Source organism: Cydia strobilella, chromosome 11 (assembly GCF_947568885.1).
Source record: "Cydia strobilella chromosome 11, ilCydStro3.1, whole genome shotgun sequence".
Lineage (NCBI taxonomy): Eukaryota > Metazoa > Arthropoda > Insecta > Lepidoptera > Tortricidae > Cydia > Cydia strobilella.
Window position 1 is genome coordinate 16,994,412 of NC_086051.1, and position 16,824 is coordinate 17,011,235.

The window sequence follows — 16,824 nt, forward strand, 5'->3', positions numbered from 1 at the left end:
AATTGTTAAATTAGAATAGACCTTTAAGCCTACCTATAGATGGGCGTTTTCTAAAATAATCATGGAAACCTGATTCTCGCAGATCCTGGTGTTTTTGGGTTCCTTCAACTCAGAATCACTAGCATATAATTATTCAATCCCAATAATAATAAAAACATGTCCCAAAAAATTGTAAGAAAATTGTACATTCACTACGTCACGCACATAAAAATCAAAAAAAAAATTCACAATAAAACGTGACGTAATGGAATGGACATTTTGGGACATTTTTTTTTAATGCTGTCGATTCTGTATAGAATGAGCCCAAGAATGTCTAGATTTGAAGAAGAATCAGGTTTTCAATATTTATTTTAGAAAACGCCCTGATATGTACCATGTACCTATATAGGACGTCATCGAGTTAAGTTTAACGATCTTAATTATTTTCATGTCTAAAAATTTCGATGTCTAAATATTTTGTGTTTTTGTTTTCAATTACGACATTCGAAAGATTACGGGTCACTCTGGATGAGATTGGCTCAGGACCGGGATTAGTGGCGTACTCGAAGAGAGGCCTATGCTCAGCAGTGGGCGATAAAAGGCTGATCTTCTTCTTCTTACTTAAGAGCTGTGTTCTTGACGGTGGAGCAATCTCCAACTCGTCCGGTCCTCTGCCAACTCCTTAACACGTTCGCGGGCGGTGACGTCATGTGTCATGCCAAAGGAAACAAAAGACTACGCGAATGCTATAGCAATCGTGTCCGCGAATGTGTTAACCTTATGACACGACCTGAACCTGAAGGCTGATATGATGGTGATAACGATGATGATGTAACGATGGCATTATATCAATAAATTATTCTGATAATGAGAGGTGATGAATTGATGATTCAAGAGTAAAATTTTAAAAAAAACAGCAGGAACCAAAAATAAATGGCTTGCAGAAGTTGTAATAAGTCTATGTAATACAAAGCAATTCCGCTTACTCAGAAAATTTGTTCATAAACTATGTATGACTGTTTGTTTCCGAATAAATAAAAACTAAATAAAATATTGATGAGCTGTATTTGACCTTAATTACTAGGGCATAAGAACCAAACTCAAAAACCATAATGATCTTGATGTAAAATAATGACCGGTAAAACCAGACGGGTATTAATACAGACTTAAAAAAGTAGTAGAAATACCTGTTACCTAATTCTTATTTACTACAAATATCATAACGAAATCTAAAACGTTTAAATGGAAAACCTCGTATGAGGCATCTTTTAACAAAATTAATGAAATTATTATTTTTTTATTTAGGAAAAAAATGCGATACCGGCCCACCACTCCACCAACCAACCATCAACCAACTAACCAACCAACCAACTGAGCTACTGAAGCTCAATCGATAGCGGTGAATGCTTCCAATTGTCCTACGCCAACGGAGTCGCCTAGCGGCATCTAGCTCAAGAGGTTCCATTTTAACCCGTTTTATTTAGCGATTATTTTTCTCATCCATCTATATGTTCTAAAAAAATGGTTTTAAAAACGGCCAAAGTTTTCAAAATAAATTGAACAGGAAACAAAATTTATACTACGTCCGTGGCAATGAAGCATACGGCCCGCCTGATGGTAAGCAGTTACGGTGGACGCCTGCAACACCGGAGATATTACACGCGCTATTATAATTAAATTTTGAGTATAAAAGTGGGTCGTACACATGTTAATGTAGGTATATGATTAACTCGTTCGCACCTTTCCTGTAGACATCGCAAAGTTAAGAGAATCAAAAGCAATTTTTTGAACTGCACCCATTAATGCACATGCAAATTTTTTGAGTATTTGAGACACAAATGAGAAAAACGTGATACAATGCACTTTTCCCCTCACTAGCTCGGAAAGCCGTCTTTTATCCTTTAAAACAAGCGGGGAAAAACGCATTTTATCCACTAGTGGGGAAAGTAATTTGACCTTGGATGGAGCGTGTTTAAGTAGCTTTTGACAGATAACAAAACGTAAAACGCTCATAATAATGGTTCGTTCGATATTAATTATCATTAAATAAATGGTTTGAGAATTTAATAAAAAATACCAAATTTGGCTTTATTTAATGATTTTAAGTCATAAACCTTAAATTCCATAAGAAACATTTGTTTTTTAAATGATGTTGAATGTAAAAAATTGTAATAGATGTCATATATTAAAGAAAAAGTGACGAAGCCCTCCAGTGGTGAAGGCCGGATTCGAACCGGCGTCTTTAGCTATCGCGGCTAACGCCATGAACCCCTAGGCCACCCCGCCACGGATTTCCGCCGTCCGAATTTCTCGACTATATACCATCTTAGTAAGACTAGGCGTCTTTGATGTTGAATGTAATTCTGAACGCACAAGTTGAGTCGATGCAATTTCAAAACGCATCGTCAGAAATGTCAACATTGTCAACAAAAATTTTCTCACCGGCTCCGACACGTAAAAATGCACAACTTCCAGAGTTTTCTGTTATAATATCGTATTATCGTAAAAAAATTAATGATTCCAGTGATGGAGATGATCTAACGCCTGTGGATGTTGCACTTTCCTCTCTATAGTGAGCGGAAAAGTTTTGTGTTACACACGGGTGCAAATGTATTTTACTTCTCGTGTATCAATTCCACACTCGCGGGTAAAATACAACTTTGCACCCTTGTATAACAAATAACTATTGTCCACAGAAGTGGCCTTTTGCTGAATTGTGGTTAACCCATGTAGGTAGGTCATTTTTAGGGTTCCGTACCCAAAGGGTAAAAACGGGCCCCTATTATTGAGACTCCGCTGTCTATCTGTCTGTCTGACTGTCTGTCCGTCTGCCACCAGGCTGTATCTCATGAACCGTGATAGCTAGACAGTCGAAATTTTCACAGATGATGTATTTCTGTTGCCGCTATAACAACAAATAGGTACTAAAAATAGAATAAGGGGCTCCCATACAACATACGTGATTTTTTTGCTATTTTTTGTTTGTTATGGGTACGAAACCCTTCGTGCACGAGTCCGACTCGCACTTGCCCGGTTTTTTAACACCTCACCCGGTTAGCTACTTTCTGCCACTGACTGTATTTTTTGTCCGGTTCTAGCCATTCCTAGCCCAAACCGGCGCCGGCGCACTACAGTGAGACAGTGACCACTGAGTACTTGTCCAGTCTGCGTTCAACCACCGCCGCGGTCAGACATCATGTACAAAGCTATTGTTTATTTATTATTGATCGCCGCGTGCCGCGGGCAGCTACGGGGGGCACAGTATGTAGTACCCAATGCTGTGTTGGAAGCTATTTATCCTAAGGGACTGCGAGTGTCGGTGCCAGGTATGTATTTACCTATAAGTATAAGTATACTATATTAAAAAAAATTGTATCACAAAAAAAGTCAGAAATCTTAGAACACCGCTGCAAGTCGTCAACAACATGCTGAGATGAGGACATATCGTGACACTCTATTCAATCTTACTATGTTAATTGATTGTTTGTGTGTTAATGAGTAAAGTTATTTCTATTTCTAAATAAATTGTACAGTCAAATGGGAATCGGAATAAGAGGAACACGGGGATCATCATTCGCTTGCCCTTGTCCCATTCACTTGGGGTCGGCGCAGCATGTCTTTTTCTTCCATACCTCTCTGTCACCCGTCCTCTCATCATTCACTTGCGTTAGTTTCATATCATCTTTCACACAGTCCATCCACCTTTTCCTCGGTTTTCCCCTCCTCGTACCTCCCTCCACATTCATTCTTAATACCTTTCCCTTTAGAGGAACACGGGGATAAGTAAGCCAAATAACCCTTCCTTAAATACTTACTTTTGTAATGTTTACAAAATAATTAGACGCACATTTTAAATTTAGAAAAAACTACATTATATCCCTCTTCTATGTATACGGCAGATAGTTTATTTAAAATGATTACATAATGGCTGGCTTATAATTATTACACACTAGTACCTAAATCAATATTTATTATACAAATTAAACATAGAGAAAACCTAATACATACATAAGAAACAAAATTCGACTAGTTTTTTTAACTAAATTTTAAGTTTGCATTTAAACATAATATCTATTTAATAAGCAATAATAATTATTATTATATTATTGTTCTCATACTTTATCTGTACGAATTTCTCTAGTCGCTCAACCTCCAGTAGGTATCATTGAGATATGGACAGGAAAATGAGAAATAAACAAATGAATAGGTATTCTTATTCGTCGCGTATTAAGTGTTACATAGTAGGTAAGGTGTCAATAACTGGTCACCCTTCAATAACTAGCCACCTTATACTAAAATGAATTCTGTTTATAGTTCAATACAATTCTGTTTTAGTATAAGGTGTCCAATTATTAAACAGTGGCCAGTTATTGACGATTTACCCTATCATGCTTAAAATAGCTTTAAAACGGATAATCTCTATGTGTAAAACAATCAGTGTCTTAGGACACGAACTGTAGAAATATATCCGTTTTTAGGGTTCCGTACCCAAAGGGTAAAAACGGGACCCTATTACTAAGACTCCGCTGTCCGTCTGTCCGTCCGTCTGTCTGTCTGTCACCAGGCTGTATCTCATGAACCGTGATAGCTAGACAGTTGAAATTTTCACAGATGATGTATTTCTGTTGCCGCTATAACAACAAATACTAAAAACAGAATAATATAAATATTTAAATGGGGCTCCCATACAACAAACGTGATTTTTTTGCTGTTTTTTTCCGTAATGGTACGGAACCCTTCGTGCGCGAGTCCGACTCGTACTTGGCCGGTTTTTTTACATAACTATTATGTAGTGGGTGGCCTTAGCATATTATTCAATCCTCTACTACCTGTTGACGCTGCCTGTTCTATTATAATTCCCAAATCGTCCAGTCATTGGCTCCGCACAACGCAATGACCGCTAGCTCCCTAAAAAACTGCGCTAGCTAAAGGCATTGACCTATTAAAGCCTGAACTGAAATGCCTTATCGAACTATAAGGCCCGTGTGAGATACGCTGTTTTTGTCTTAGATCTCTGGAGGTTTATTAGCCCGGGGTACCGGTTTGAATAGATGTAATTGTGGCTTATTTAATTTAGTTACTTATAAGTCGTTTAGTTTGAGTTTTAGAGATTAGGTATGAAGGCAATTTGATTCTCCAAGGATTAGTTTGGCCGTATAGGGACCGTATACGAATATTCTTTTCATACAATATTGTATTTGTTTTTCTTATATAGGTAGGGTATCGTTTGTTAATGTATATTTTTGTGGTCTCTAAATCGAAGTATTTTTATAAATCATATTGTGGAATATCGAAATGATCAATGTACAATATAACAGCGCTAGCTTTCATCACATTGACAACTGTCAAAGTTTTGACGAGCCATCGATGCATCGAACCGATGATGTTGGTAAGAAATTCCTACAGGTACTTAACATTTATTTGTATCTATAACTAGCGACCCGCCCCGGTTTCGTACGGGTAGAACCTTAACAAATTATACACCTAAACCTTCCTCAAGAACCACTCTATTGATAAGTGAAAACCGCATGAAAACCCGTAGTAGTTATTGAGATTATCGCGAACATACAGACAGACGCGGGGGGACTTTGTTTTATAAGTTGTAGTGATATTTAAAAATCTAATTTCCAGACGATGGCTTCTCCCTCTTTGCCTTCCACGGCAAGCTGAATGAGGAGATGGAAGGTTTAGAAGGTGGTCACTGGTCCAGAGACATCACCAAGGCCAAGGATGGAAAATGGACGTTTAGGGATCGAGAGGCGCATCTGAAGCTTGGGGACAAGATATACTTTTGGACGTATGTTATCAAGAATGGACTGGGATATAGGCAAGATAATGGGGAGTGGACAGTCACAGGTAGGGTTTCTACTAATTTAACTGTTGTTTGTTCGGTAATATAAACAACACAAATCCTTATACGATGTACCTGTACCTACCTAGGTACTACTTCTTCAAGTTTATTTTCACAGTTTCATATGCACCGGTAAATACTCGTATAAATTTGGCATAACGTGCCTCAATAATGCAATACAATTTGATTTCCAAATCGAACTGTGTTACACGCACTAAATCCCTGGAGCTCAAACGCATATTCAGTTCTAGATCTATTTTAATGCAATTTTCACTATGTTACCTATGCATAGAATAGTCGGACGATAAGTCTCAAGGGTTTGTTAGGTTTTCTAGTGACATCGGAAATTGAGTTGGTTATTCGCGTGCTGCGGCTAATGAGGTTTGTTTGTAGTTGGTTAAAAGTTTTATTGAGCTTTTCTTTTTTTTGCCATTTTTTTATGTGAACTTTTTTGCCACTTTTGTGTTATTTCTAGTCAGGATCACGAGCCCTTTTTATCCTTATAGGAGAAAGTGTCCCAAAATTTCCATACATTTGTCAAACTTTCCTTATTGTTACCGCCATACAAATTATATGGGAAATGGTAACACAATGGGATAAAAACCTTAAGACATTTTTTATCCCATTAGGATCGAAAAACCTCGTTATTCTGAGTGGAAATAATACAAAATTTATAAAAGTAGCATTTTTTAAAGAAAAGCTCTAATTGCAAAGTTTTTGCCACGCAGTCAACGCTCGATTGTCCAAACCTCAATACGAGAGATTTTTTTATACCACTAAAGTAACAGTAAATAGTTAATATATGTACATTAGTCATTAGCCAACGCTATTAACACATGAAATGCGTTTTATATAATTTACTGTAATAGGCAATTGACCGGGACTGGACTGAACTGGATTGGCAAAAATTTATTATTTTGTCCGGCTGTTCTCGCATTTCCCAATCTATTCGCATAAAAATTTGTGAGCATGTTCAATCATTCATTATTATACATATATGTATGTATGTATCTAACTAAGCCACTAATGAGCTACTAAGGGCCACTTGCGCGTTCCTGGGTTAACCAACTAAACTCGGAGTTAACTGTTTATACAGGGTTAAACTGTACTGTTACGTACAGACCACGTATGTACGTATTAGACCATTAACTTAACTTAATTTAACTTAAACTTACTTAATTTAATGAAATAAAACTATGAAAACGGATTATATCGCGTATATTGAATTTATAATTCATCCCGACGTTTCGAACTCTTTACAGCGTTCGTGGTCAACGGGTGACTGAGGAAAAATTACAAAATGCAAAAATACCCACATACTAAAATAATGAACAATCATAGACTACAAACTTTAAGGCTGGTTGTACATGCAAAATCGGTTCATAAGGCTAGTTATACACTATAATTATTTTCAATTAATTTTCAATTAATTACTTAATTTAACTTAATCTAGACCTTATTCTTATCTCCAACTTACATATAGTAAACTGAACCTTATCTTTAAGCTTTAACCAGATAGTGTTAATATTAGTGTAAATTTAACAAATTGTTATATAGATTTCAATATTCTTGATCATTTACGTCCCAGTAGCATCTACCCAAGTAATAAACGCTTAGGTGATATATATTTAGGTGACAGTTGTAACGGTTCACTCCGAGGTAGTTGGCTAAGCCTGGAATACGCAAGTGGCCCTAAAATATGTTAAAATAATAAGTTCGCCTGTTTCTCTTGTAAATTATCACTCTAAATTCCGTCCGTACTCTTAATAAATGTACCTCTTTTTCAGAATTCGTCTTCGAAAACGGAACCAAGGCCGACACAGGCAACAACCCCAACTACCAACCAGACAAACCACTACCAACCCAAACCCCCACCCCTATCCAGCCCACCCAACCTCCCCCCACTTGTAAACCAACCCCTACGGTAGTGTTGGGAAAGACCGTGTGTAAAGGGGACCTTATCTTTAGTGAAGAGTTTGATAAGAGTACCGTGAAGGACTTGACACTTTGGGAGGGGGAGAACAAGTTTCCTGATGAACCGGTAAGTTTTATTTGAGACTATATTTAGTGAACTTACCGTCCGAATGCTCGTAAGCAACAAGTTGTTGTCAAACGCTCCGGCAATAAAAATGGATCTAAAGTGAAGTTCAACAGTTGTTATAGTGTAAATTAGGACAATAAATTATAAAATTTCAGCAGTGTGTAATAATCCAAGTCAATTAGTGCTAAATTATAAGACAATTTACATTGAATCTATTGCTAACCATTGAACACGATTTTGTAAGTTACCCGACATATTCACAATTAAACCGTCTCGATCTAAACGCGTAAGTACGCGCGTTATACGGCGGTTAAGACTTATCGACCGCGAAGGGTGCGTCGAGTGCGGTATTGGGAGCATTTATTACCGTGCAACTACAACGAGTTTTATAAGCTAGTACTGGCGCTCTCCCGTGCGTGCGCATTTATTACAGTGCATGATAATTATATTAAAGAAAATAAAAAGCTTTTTTCCGCGCCGTCTTACCAACTCTGAACTATGGCCGATCAAGTTGTGGAATGGGCCTGCTGTCCATCGACTGACACAAATGAAAAGTTCGTACAATGTTGTCTGTGTAAAAAAGGCTATCATTATATATGCCTAGCTCTTGACTTCTCTTCTGAACCGGCTGACTGGATATGCCCGATATGCGCTTCAACAACGTCCAAAGTAAAAAAAGACGACCAAACTCCGATAAGATTCAACACCGGCGCTAGTGCACGCGCTGGCAAGAGACTAGCATTACAGTCTCCACCGGATGTATCAGGGGCACCGATTACAGAACAGGGCATACGTACAATTGTAGAGGAGGTAATGGAGAACCAATTAGAGACTTTAATGGCAAAATTTACGTTGAGCATGGGGGCGATTCTAAACAGGGAATTAAAAACAATGCGAGAAGAGATAAAGGGGATTAATGATTCTGTAACTTTTATGAACCTTCAGTACGAGGACATAAAAAAAGAGAGCAAAGAAGATAAAAAAAGAATAAAGGAACTGCAAGACCAGAATAATAAAATGTCAACTACCTTACAAGATATGACAGGCCGTCTCAATTATTTAGAACAGCAGAGTCGGGCCAGCAACGTCGAGATACAGTGTGTACCCCAAAAAAGTAATGAAAATGTAATTAAAATTGTTATGGACTTAGGGAAGATTGTAAAAAGCGAAGTAAAAGAAGAAGACGTCTCTCACTGCACGCGAGTCATGAAGTCAAATAACAACAATAACCGACCTAAATCCATTATTGTGCAATTTAATACACCCAGACTTCGAGACTCATTCTTAGCTGCAGCAATTAACTTCAACAAATCTAAACCTGTTCCCGAAAAATTGAACACGTCACACCTGGGATTTGTGGGTGTGAAATCCCCGATATACGTTATGGAACATTTGAGCCTCGCAAACAAGTCATGCGGCAACACGAATAAAAGCAAAAGAGAAGGGATATAAGCATGTCTGGGTGAGAGGAGGCCGCGTCCTTGTGAGAAAATCTGACGTTTCCGAATATATACTGATTAGAGATATGGACTCTTTAAATAAGATAGTTTAAGATAGTTTAAGATACCTAGCAAGCTGATTTGTTATAACTATTTTAAAATTCTCGAGCATTAATATATATTATCAAAACATAGGTGGTCTTAGAACCAAAACTCATAGTGTTTATACGAATGTCTGCTGTTCTAATTATGATGTTATTGTTTGGACTGAGACCTGGCTAAACAAAAGTGTTTCTTCACATGAACTTTTTGATGACCGTTATACTGTATTCAGGAGGGATCGAGAGTCAACCGGCTTTGATTGTGGTAAGGAGGGTGGTGGTGTTCTTGTAGCAGTATTGAAAAGGTTCGCGCCTGTTAGAATGTATAGTTGGGAAACTAACTGTGAAGATTTATGGGTCACTCTCGATCTCCCCTTGCATAACTCATGTGCCAAAATTGCTTTATGTGCCGTATACTTACCCCCACCTGTTGTGAAAACTACCTTAGATTATTTCCTCTCAAACTGTAATGAGGTCATGGAGTCAATTGATAGCTCGACAATTCTTATAGGAGACTTTAATCTGGGACGCATAAACTGGGCACAACCGAATAATCAGCAATCACTTAACGTTAAATTGTCGCTGACAGAAGAGATGCTAATTGATTTTGCGAATTTAAATAACCTTGTTCAGCGTAATGGCATTCTTAATAATCTCGGCAGAACACTCGATCTAGTTTTGACAGATATTATATCTACATCTGTTTCCAATGCTTGTGAGATTCTTTCTAACCCAGGCTCTCATCATCCGCCCATTGTTATCACTATTCCTTTAATCGAGACCAATAGTTTAAAGAGCAACAACCTTCCCTTGATCCCAAACTTTCGTAAAGCTGATTATGACAGCATAAATAAACACTTAGATCGTCAAAACTGGGATGAATTATTTGAAAACTGTGACGATGTTAATGAAATGGTATCAACGTTCTATGAGGTTCTTATGGATGCAATTATGTTACTGGTCCCTTTTTATAAAAAAACCCATTCGAACACATATCCAATTTGGTTTAATCGTACTCTTATAAAACTATTAAAAGAAAAAAATAATGCAAGAAAACGGTACAAAAAGTTTAAAAATCCGCGAGACCTAATTGAATTAAAATTACTAAGAAAAAGATGTGACGCATACGCAATCTCTTGCTATAACTCCTATATTTCTCACGTTGAAAATAATATACATAATAATCCAAAATATTTCTGGTCCTTCATAAAAGCAAAACGAGGAGGTGCGAGTAGCTTTCCTGCTTCGATGACAGACGGGGTTACTGTAAGCTCGGAAGGATTAGAGATTTGTAATTTATTTGCTCAATATTTTTCATCAGTTTACAGGGAGGATGACACCAATAACTTTAATATGGCCAGTGTCATAAAATCATCTGAATGTCTTAATAACGTAACATTAAACCTTGACTCGATTAATAAAAAACTGAAACACCTTGATGCTGCTAAAGGAGCTGGCCCTGACGGTATCCCCCCATTTTTTATATCTAATTGTTCAAAAACATTATCTTATCCGCTACATATTATTTACCGTGAATCGCTTGAAACTGGTATTTTTCCAGATGTATGGAAATACACAATACACAAGGCCGATGATATTAGCGTAGTGAAGAACTATAGACCGATATCTATACTTTGCACTTTTGCCAAGATATTCGAATCCCTTATCTGTCCTTTTATTCAATGTCACTTCAAACAGTATATAACCGATCATCAACATGGTTTCGTTCCTGCACGGTCAACTTCTACCAATCTTGCCTCCTTCTCTGAGCTTGTCACTACGGCTGTTGATATTAATAAACAGATCGACGTTATCTACACCGACTTTAGTAAGGCATTTGACCGAGTTTCTCATATGGTCTTGATTCAGAAGCTTTCTTCCTACGGCGTCACGGATCCCCTACTAAAATGGATTGAGTCGTATCTCCATAACCGTTCATTTTATGTAGTTATTAATGGTTTTTCTTCTCAGACTTATAATATCCCTTCAGGTGTTCCACAAGGCTCCCACCTTGGTCCAATATTATTCAATATATTTATAAACGATTTGCCCGCCCAACTTCATCACTCTATCCCGTTCATGTATGCAGATGACCTCAAATTCGCTAGAATGATAACTTGTCCTTCCGATATCGCTCTCCTCCAGGATGACATTGACAGACTTAATAAATGGTGTTCAGAAAACGGTATGTCTCTCAATGCCAAAAAATGCTCCTCTATTAGTTTTACACGTAAGATCAATGCAGTTTCTTCATCCTATCATATTGCTGGCGAATGTCTTCCTAAAGTGCAGACTATACGCGATCTTGGAATTATCTTTGACACAAAACTTACATTCGTTCCTCACATCGATGCAATAGTAAAAAAAGCTTCAAGTATGTTAGGATTTGTCATAAGAAACGGAAAGGTATTTCGTAGGACACAAACCAAAAAACTCCTCTATTACAGTCTAGTACGCAGTCACTTAGAGTATGGTAGTATCGTCTGGCGACCACATTATGCAACTCATTGTCTTCGGATTGAAAGATTGCAAAAAAGATTTATGTGGCACTTGGCTCGATCGGTAGGTCTTGCTAAAAGATCTTTCTCTTACAAGGACAGGTTAAAACGTTTTAAAATGATATCTCTTGAGAATCGTAGAGATCTACTCGATTTCAAATTTCTCACTAAGCTTATAAGAAATAGTATAGATTGTCCACAACTCCTGAGTAGCTTTCGATTCTCAGTGCCTAGAAGAACACCGCGTTTTGCTATCAAGTCACTGTCTCGCCCCCAGCGCCGAACTGTTTTAGGGTCAAACTCCCCGGTACCACGCTTGAGCATTTTAATAAATAAATATAGGACAAGTTCGACATTCACTTTGACTCCTTGTCCAAAATTAGAAATTTATTCACTAGTAGTTAGTATATTTAGTTTTAATTCCATATTTAATAATACAACTTAAACAGTCGACATCATGGTTGCGCTTTGCTCCTTATTCTACAATAATAAGGTGTTCAAATGTGTCGGCTTTGTCGTTGACTTTGCTTTTAAATTATTCGCATGTGGTGTTTACCAGTAATTAGTTATACATTTAGCATGTAATTAATGTTTGAATAGATGTAAGCCTCAATGTAATAACTGTCGGTGAACCTTAAAATAAAATAAATAAAAAAATAAAAAACTTAAAATTGTTAACGTAACGGTCAAGATTATGAGATTTTCTGTAGAAAAAAAGCGCTGGAACAGCCATTTTACCTTCAGTTTATCTCTTAATTAGTTTGTATAAAATTAGTTTATTTTGTTGTTTATAAATTATACTTAAACTACATATTAAATCCCATTTATAATCGGTTCTATCGCGAATTTATTTTGTTACCTTTATTTACCGACGTTTCGACAGCGACACAGGTTTCACTGGTCCTGGTCACGGCTAACCACGCGGGCGCGGCGGGTGGGGTAGTTGGGGTTGTTAGTCGCGAGTGTCGCGACCACGACCAGTGAAACCTGTGTCGAAACGTCGGTAAATAAAGGTAACAAAATAAATTCGCGATAGAACCGATTATAAATGTGATTTAATATATGTTCAAAGCGCGAAGGTTTTAAATTACTTATAGCGCTTAAAAAAATTTCAGGATTACCCATTCAACGTGTACATGACGCGAGGAACGATGGAGCTGGAGAATGGACAACTGGTCATCAGCCCCAAGTTACTGGACACCGTGTATCATGACGGCTTCGTTCAGGAGTCCTTAGATTTGAGCGATATGTAAGTTACACATATATGGCTCTGTAACTCTGTAAATTTAAATGCATTGAATGTTATATGAATGTTTTGGTAAATTATTATTGTATTTTAATATGTAAATTTTATGTTAGTGTGTAAGATATTTTTTGCTATGCCCTACCAGGGTATCAGTGCCTCTTACTTTGCAAATACCATCTCTGTAAATGTAATGTACATAAATAAATACAAATACAAATAGACCTGACGAAGCGAAGGCACATGGTCCCGCTATTTTGAAATAAAATAAAAAACTGAATAGGAAAATATATATACCTGTTCAACGAAGTCGCTCGCTAACGAGAGTCGGTTGTGTCGGTTTCGACCTGTAGACCTTCGCTCTCATTCTCGGTTCCAACCTGTAGACCTTCGCTCTCATTCTCGGTTTCGACCTGTGGACCTTCGCTCTCATTCTCGGTTTCGACCTGTAGACCTTCGCTCTCATTCGGTCGGTTATGAATAATAAACTAAGGTCAATGTGGAAAAGACCGTCTATAAGGGAAGACCTACCTTGCGTTTGTACACATACTCCACTACAGAAGATCGGGTGAGCAGAGGGAGTGAAACTCTTCCTTTTTTTCTGTGTCTGAGCGACGTTTGAAAAATTAGAGAGTGCTTGTCTTACCTGCAATAAATTTTATATATTCGGTCTTCTCCACATTCACCTTACTTCTATTACGTGCCACCTAGACATGCGTTTCAGACGAGTTTAAAAAATACTGCATGATGTCTCGTGAGACATCAGTATTTTTTAAAGTTTGCTTATAGAAATAGCAGTTTTTCTAAGAGATAATTGTTCACAGATGTACAGGCACCATAGACACCGCGCAGTGCAAGCGAGTTGCGAACGGTGCGGACATTCTACCCCCTGTCACCACGGGGAAGATCACCACCAAACACAAGTTCAACTTCAAGTTTGGCAAAGTGGAGGTGATGGCCAAGATGCCCGCTGGAAGCTGGTTAATACCAGGTATGTAACCGCCGGTCTTACAATAGAGTATGTCTATGACTGTGCGAAGTAGATGAGAAAATTTACCACCAGTAGAAAGAGAATGAGGATAGCATAGGATAGAAATTTTGGACCCGGGTATGTCCTTAAACTACGTCCAAAAGAGAGGTATGGGCACTGTGAACGTCATCTCGCTTTGTGTGGTAGGGCACAGGACAGCGGATATGTCATTCCAGATCTAGAGCAGAGCCCAACTGGGGAAGTACCTCCCCTTACAGAAAACCGCAGCCAAATAACACTAGACCCTACTCGTAGTGTTGTGTTCCTGCCGGTGAGTAAGGTTGCCAGAGCTTAACGAGGGTGCGGAGTGTAGGGTCGGCAACGCGCATGTAACTCCTCCGGAGTTGCAGGCGTACATAGGCTACGGAGACTGCTTAACATCAGGCGGGCCGTATGCTTGTTTGCCACCGACGTATTATGAAAAAAGGAAAGTAGTCGAGAACGCAACGGCATAAGCGCTAAAATGAATAAGCCCTAACAATAGTGTTTCATCATATTTTATTTTTATTACATTTAATTAAAGCTGTCAAAATACGTCTTTTTCGTCCAAACTCATCATCTTGCCGTAAACTGTATTTATTTAAAGTATCTAAACTACTGAAAACATTAGGTTAAATGGAACTTACCACACTACTGTTCTTATGATTGTTGTACAGAGGCCCGGACTGATGAAACATCTTTCGTAAATAAACACTTTATTTACTCAGTTTATATTTTACACGAACGAGTCTATTCACACACATTATAATATTACTGACACTGACACAATTTTTTAAATATGGCTTTCCGCGCCATAGGTTGATGTAACTTTTTAACACCGATTTCACAGTAGGTACATTTTAAATATACTAGATTGTTTTAAAATATACTAGATTATTTTTTAAATTGACTACTTTTTTATCTAGAAATCAATCTGGAACCCCGTGAAAACTTCTACGGTTACCGCCGCTACGAATCCGGCCTAATCAGAGTAGCGTTCGTAAAAGGCAACGCCGAATTCGCGAAAAAACTGTACGGAGGTCCGGTATTGTCCGACACGGATCCGTTCCGGTCGCAGCTAATGAAACAGAAAATTGGCATTGAGAACTGGAGCAGTGGGTTCCATAATTACACCATGATATGGAAACCAGGTTAGCTTATAGACGTATTTTTCTTAGATTTTTTTTATACATAAACTGTACGGAGGTCCGGTACTTTCCGACACGGATCCGTTCCGGTCGCAGTTATTGAAGCAGAAAATTGGCATTGAGAACTGGAGCAGTGGGTTCCATAATTACACCATGATATGGAAACCAGGTGAGCCTATTGACGTATCTTTCTTAGATTTTCTTTATACATAAACTGTACGGAGGTCCGGTACTTTCCGACACGGATCCGTTCCGGTCGCAGCTGATGAAGCAGAAAATTGGCATTGAGAACTGGAGCAGTAGGTTCCATAATTATACCATGATATGGAAACCAGGTGAGCCTATTGACGTATCTTTCTTAGATTTTCTTTATACATAAACTGTACGGAGGTCCGGTAATTTCCGACGCGGATCCGTTCCGGTCGCAGCTGATGAAGCAGAAAATTGGCATTGAGAACTGGAGCAGTGGGTTCCATAATTACACCATGATATGGAAACCAGATGAGACTTGACATATTTTTGTTAGATTTTCTTTATAGGTACATAAACTGTACTGGTTTTTCTAAGTATCAACCATTTTTCGCAGATGGCATGGTGATGTTAGTGGACGGCGAGGAATACGGGAACATTGAGCCGGGAGAGGGCTTCTACACAGCCGCGCGACAAGCCGCAGTGCCGCATGCCGGCAACTGGTTAAGAGGGAGCAGTGTCATGGCTCCTTTAGATCAATTGGTAATTCTGTCCAGATATTTTATTTTGTCTAAGAGTCCATTAAATTACGTCAAATTACAGGTAGATAAGTTGTTGTTGCATTGATATGCAGCCGGCTGCATGACTGCTGTAGTATTACGGCACGGCATTACACCCGACTGCATTGCTGTCGCAAAAACCAATGTCGGAGTTTTGACATTTGCGTTAGCAGTAACGCTAGTGGAGTCTGAATTCAAACGGTTAAGATAATTTAGCCGAGCATAAGTAGCTATCATGTTAGCATTCAGCATTAACATAGAAATTTGACGGAAGTAGGTAAATAAATTTCAGTATCCTAAATGACTCATTGATGTTTTCAGTTCTACATCTCCCTGGGCCTGCGAGTGGGTGGTGTTCACGATTTCGCGGACACCGCGGACAAGCCGTGGAAGAACAAGAATAACAAGGCTGTCCTTAAATTCTGGGAGGCTAAGGACACCTGGTTCCCGTCATGGCATGACGCTAATCTGAAGATCGAGTCTGTTAAAGTTTACGCTTTATAAGGAAAATGAGAAAAACTTATTGTATACCCCTCTGTTCCTATCGAGTCATAAAGGGGCCCACTGACTATCAGTCCGCCTGACGATATCGGCCTGTCAGTTTTTCGGAACTGTCAAATTCTTGTTCTAACTGACAGGCCGATATCGTCCGGCCGACTGATAGTCAGTGGGCCTCTTTTGATACATAAAAAAATCGATTCTAAATGTAAAACTTAAAGGCTGTTTTTGGCCGCGTTAAGTTGAGGGGTTAATCTGGTTGCTGTGG

General features: G+C 38.4%; 1 protein-coding gene and 1 long non-coding RNA gene across 4 annotated transcripts in view; one reads left to right on the forward strand and one right to left on the reverse strand.

Moving 5' to 3' along the window:
* LOC134745666 (uncharacterized) overlaps positions 1–16,824 on the reverse strand; it is a 233,396-nt gene that overhangs the window by 183,829 nt on the left and 32,743 nt on the right. The gene's annotated exons all lie outside the window — the stretch shown is intronic.
* On the forward strand, positions 3,142–16,568 carry LOC134745624 (beta-1,3-glucan-binding protein-like). Of its 3 annotated transcripts, none has more exons than XM_063679732.1 (9): positions 3,142–3,305; positions 5,611–5,835; positions 7,618–7,871; positions 13,025–13,158; positions 13,977–14,143; positions 15,088–15,201; positions 15,368–15,478; positions 15,896–16,041; positions 16,380–16,568. In XM_063679732.1, the coding sequence occupies exons 1-9, from the start codon at positions 3,176–3,178 to the stop codon at positions 16,560–16,562; spliced, it is 1,464 nt and encodes a 487-aa protein (XP_063535802.1). In that variant the 5' UTR covers positions 3,142–3,175; the 3' UTR covers positions 16,563–16,568. The 3 variants fall into 3 exon arrangements, with proteins under 3 accessions (XP_063535802.1, XP_063535803.1, XP_063535801.1); XM_063679733.1 differs by lacking the exon at positions 15,368–15,478 and adding an exon at positions 15,534–15,644; XM_063679731.1 differs by lacking the exon at positions 15,368–15,478 and having other exon boundaries at positions 15,088–15,312.

Bases quoted from the DNA above. Each gene is read 5' to 3' on its own strand.
- LOC134745624 (XM_063679731.1), top strand. From the start codon at position 3,176: ATGTACAAAGCTATTGTTTATTTATTATTGATCGCCGCGTGCCGCGGG. The intron at 5,836-7,617 runs GTAGGGTTTCTA...CCTCTTTTTCAG, and splicing joins TGGGGAGTGGACAGTCACAG to AATTCGTCTTCGAAAACGGA. The intron at 16,042-16,379 runs GTAATTCTGTCC...TGATGTTTTCAG, and splicing joins TGGCTCCTTTAGATCAATTG to TTCTACATCTCCCTGGGCCT.